Below are 2,807 nucleotides of genomic sequence, written 5' to 3'. Positions count from 1 at the left end.
TTCTAGATGACCACTTGGTTTAGGTTCCTCGGGTTTCTCCCAGTCTCACTCAGATTGGCCTTCGGGTCAAAACTTAATACGCAATGTACCCGAGGATTTAGATTTCTAGAAGTAGAATTAGTCCCTATAATTTCTATATAACTTATCAATAAATCAATTAGGAAGATAATTCGACTTTCATGTTCAAGCATTAGATTTTTATTTACATGTTAAACGCATAAGAAGTATCAAGGAAGACACAGAAATGCACAATGGATCAATAAAATGAGAAGTCAAGAAAACATACCGTACCAGTGGGCGCGAGGTGGGCGGTCTACCGCCTGTCAAGTCCCCACTGGAACGTGGTAGTGGGCACGTGGTGGGTGGTCGACCTCCTGCCAAGGCCCCACTGGAACGTGACTGTGAAGAAGGAATCACTTCGGGAAAGTCCCAAGATCACCGCTTTCCGACTGGTCTTCAAGAGTGAAGGTGATGGGCTCCATCTTTTGCCTTTTACCGGTTTCCCGGGAGTCGACGATCGCGACCGGGCAGCTTTCCCGAGGTCGGGAAGCATCCTCCAAACCTCCGAATATAACGTGGATGGTCGGTTTGGACGCCGGTCGGCCACTAGATGGAGGATCGGGATCCCGCCAATCTTGATCTCTGCGATGATGAGAATGCCTTTGATCTTTTCTCTCGCCCACTCTTTTGTTCTCTTCTCTTTTCCCTACACATTTGTCCATCTTTCCCAAGTTAAACAAATCTTTCAACAGCTGTTTTAAATGTGTGCATTCCTCCGTGTCATGTCCTGCACATCGATGGTAGGCACAATGTTTCGTCTTATCCGACCCATCTGGTCCCGGTTGAGGTAAACGGATAAGGTTGCAGGACTGTGCATATTGCATGGCCTCCGCCGCTGATCGGTTCAATGCCGTGAACTCTCCTGGTCGGGTACGGGGTCGGGAATGATCTTCCGACCGATGATCCGCCCGACCGGAAGGCTTCCGGGATGATGTCCCGACCTCTTGTGACCTCTTGACGGCATTTGCCTCATCAGCATTGGCATAATCCGTCACTCTACGGATGGCTTCCTCATAAGTGGTTGGAGGGTGGAGTATGAAATCTTGATAAAGATAACTGGCCCGGAGGGAAATATGCAACATGTGGATAGCCGTCAGATCGTCCATCGGCTCAACCTCCCTGACCGCCGCCTTCCACTTGACTAGAAAATCCGTCAAGCTTTCCCTATCCAACTGCTTGGCCTTCTCGAGGTACATGTAGGGCTTTCGAATAACTTTAGAAGTGACAAACTTCCGCATGAACTTGGCCGCCAAACTGGCAAAATCAGAAATAGAGCCCGGTTGTAGCGTTCTGAACTATTCCGCCGCTCGACCAGTGAGCGTGGAATAAAAAGCCCTACACATAACGGCGTCAGACACGCCCATCATCATCATATTGCCGTAGTAGGTGTTGACATGAACTTCTGGGTCTGTCCGCCCATCGTATTCCTTGTTGACGGGGATGCGCAAATCGAGCGGGTAAGGCTGGGCCATAATCTCCGCCGTGAAGGGTGTCCTCAAGAGAGAGGCTAAATGATCGGTGGGGGCCTCACAACATGCTCGTTTTGCCAGCGAGTGAACTCTGCCTGGAGTTCGTTGATCAATCCTCGGGTCTCATCTTGTACGACCGTTTGGGCTGGTTCCCGGGCCCGTCGTCGCCGATGAGATTTAGACCCACTATGCCCAGACTATCCCTCCTGGCTTGCCGCTCGCATGGGCGAATCAACCGAGCGTCTGTTTCGATCCTGCGGACCCAATCTTTGCCGCATTGCTGGTCGGAGTCGCTCAAATGCCCATCGCCCGGTTGGCTTCTACCTCAGGGTCTTCAGCTACCTGAGCGTGTGCTTCCGGTTTGACATGCTGAGCCTACCGTGGTTCCTCCATGGCCTCGGCACCCTGCGACCCCAACCTCGAACGAGCCGAGCGCCTAGCCCGGGGAGCGGGCTGAAGCTCCGGCTCGGTCGGCATGGTCGGGTAAATCGGAGGAGCGGAAGCTGGAGCCGTGTACGCAGGCATATATTGTGTATATCCAGCCAGCGGTGGATAATACATCGGCGTTCCGGGCCAACACCCATACTGAGGAGGAGGGATCGGGTATAGATACTGGCTGGGAAACAGATACTGTAGACCGGGCGGCGGGTATACCGGTTGAATGTAGTTGACCGGGTTGTGGGCCGCCGAATGAGGTGGTGATAAGTTGAGGTTCAGATCCACGGTCTGACCCTGATATTGTGTGCGCTAGTGATCAGATGAACTTGCTGCATCCTCTTGGTCATCCTCGAGTGCTTGGTACATGAATGGATACATAGTGTTAATCGGGATTCGGACACGTCTACAATAGCGTTCTTGTCTCGGTCCCCACAGACGGCGCCAAAATGATAGTACTAATCCCACGTGTTAAGCGGTCAAGACACTTCATACGATCAATTCAAAGCAAATAAAGTCTTTTATTAATCAAGAAGGACCTAATACAATCTAAGTGATTATCCCGAGGGCCGACTGACTGCGGTCGGGCAGCTCTGTAGATAATCTATCGATTGTTCCAAAAGTCTGTCACACTATAGCCGCCGTGGGTACTTATAGTCGCTAGGCCGGAGACACAGCTCCGGCCGGCCGGCATGTAACCCACGTAGCATCCACGTGTAGCCATCCCGCGAGCCCTCTCTGTCAGCGTGTAATATTGCCACGTACCTCTTCTCGAGATCCTTAACACGGGTAGCTAACCGGGTGGCAAAGGCGATCGGTCGGGAAGTCTATCGGTCGGGTCCG

The 2,807-nt window shown here is 52.0% G+C and overlaps 1 protein-coding gene across 1 annotated transcript; it reads right to left on the bottom strand.

Annotated features, from left to right (window-relative positions):
• Positions 1-413: 413 nt before the first annotated feature.
• LOC109156115 lies at positions 414-1,532 on the bottom strand. Its single transcript, XM_019303952.1, has 2 exons — positions 1,417-1,532; positions 414-1,314 (listed from the first exon to the last, which is right to left on the bottom strand). Exons 1-2 carry the CDS (start codon positions 1,530-1,532, stop codon positions 414-416), a joined length of 1,017 nt encoding a protein of 338 aa, XP_019159497.1.
• Positions 1,533-2,807: the final 1,275 nt, after the last annotated feature.

The sequence above is a fragment of the Ipomoea nil genome, unplaced genomic scaffold (assembly GCF_001879475.1).
Source record: "Ipomoea nil cultivar Tokyo-kokei standard unplaced genomic scaffold, Asagao_1.1 scaffold0276, whole genome shotgun sequence".
Taxonomy (NCBI): Eukaryota; Viridiplantae; Streptophyta; class Magnoliopsida; order Solanales; family Convolvulaceae; genus Ipomoea; species Ipomoea nil.
Note: the sequence above shows the minus strand (reverse complement) of the source record. Positions and strands in the feature narration are given on the sequence as shown.

Coding starts and splice junctions, on each gene's coding strand:
- LOC109156115 (XM_019303952.1), bottom strand. CDS start 1,532: ATGGCCCAGCCTTACCCGCTCGATTTGCGCATCCCCGTCAACAAGGAA. Junction 1,315..1,416: donor AATATGATGATGATGGGCGT/GTCTGACGCCGT, acceptor TGATTTTGCCAG/TTTGGCGGCCAAGTTCATGC.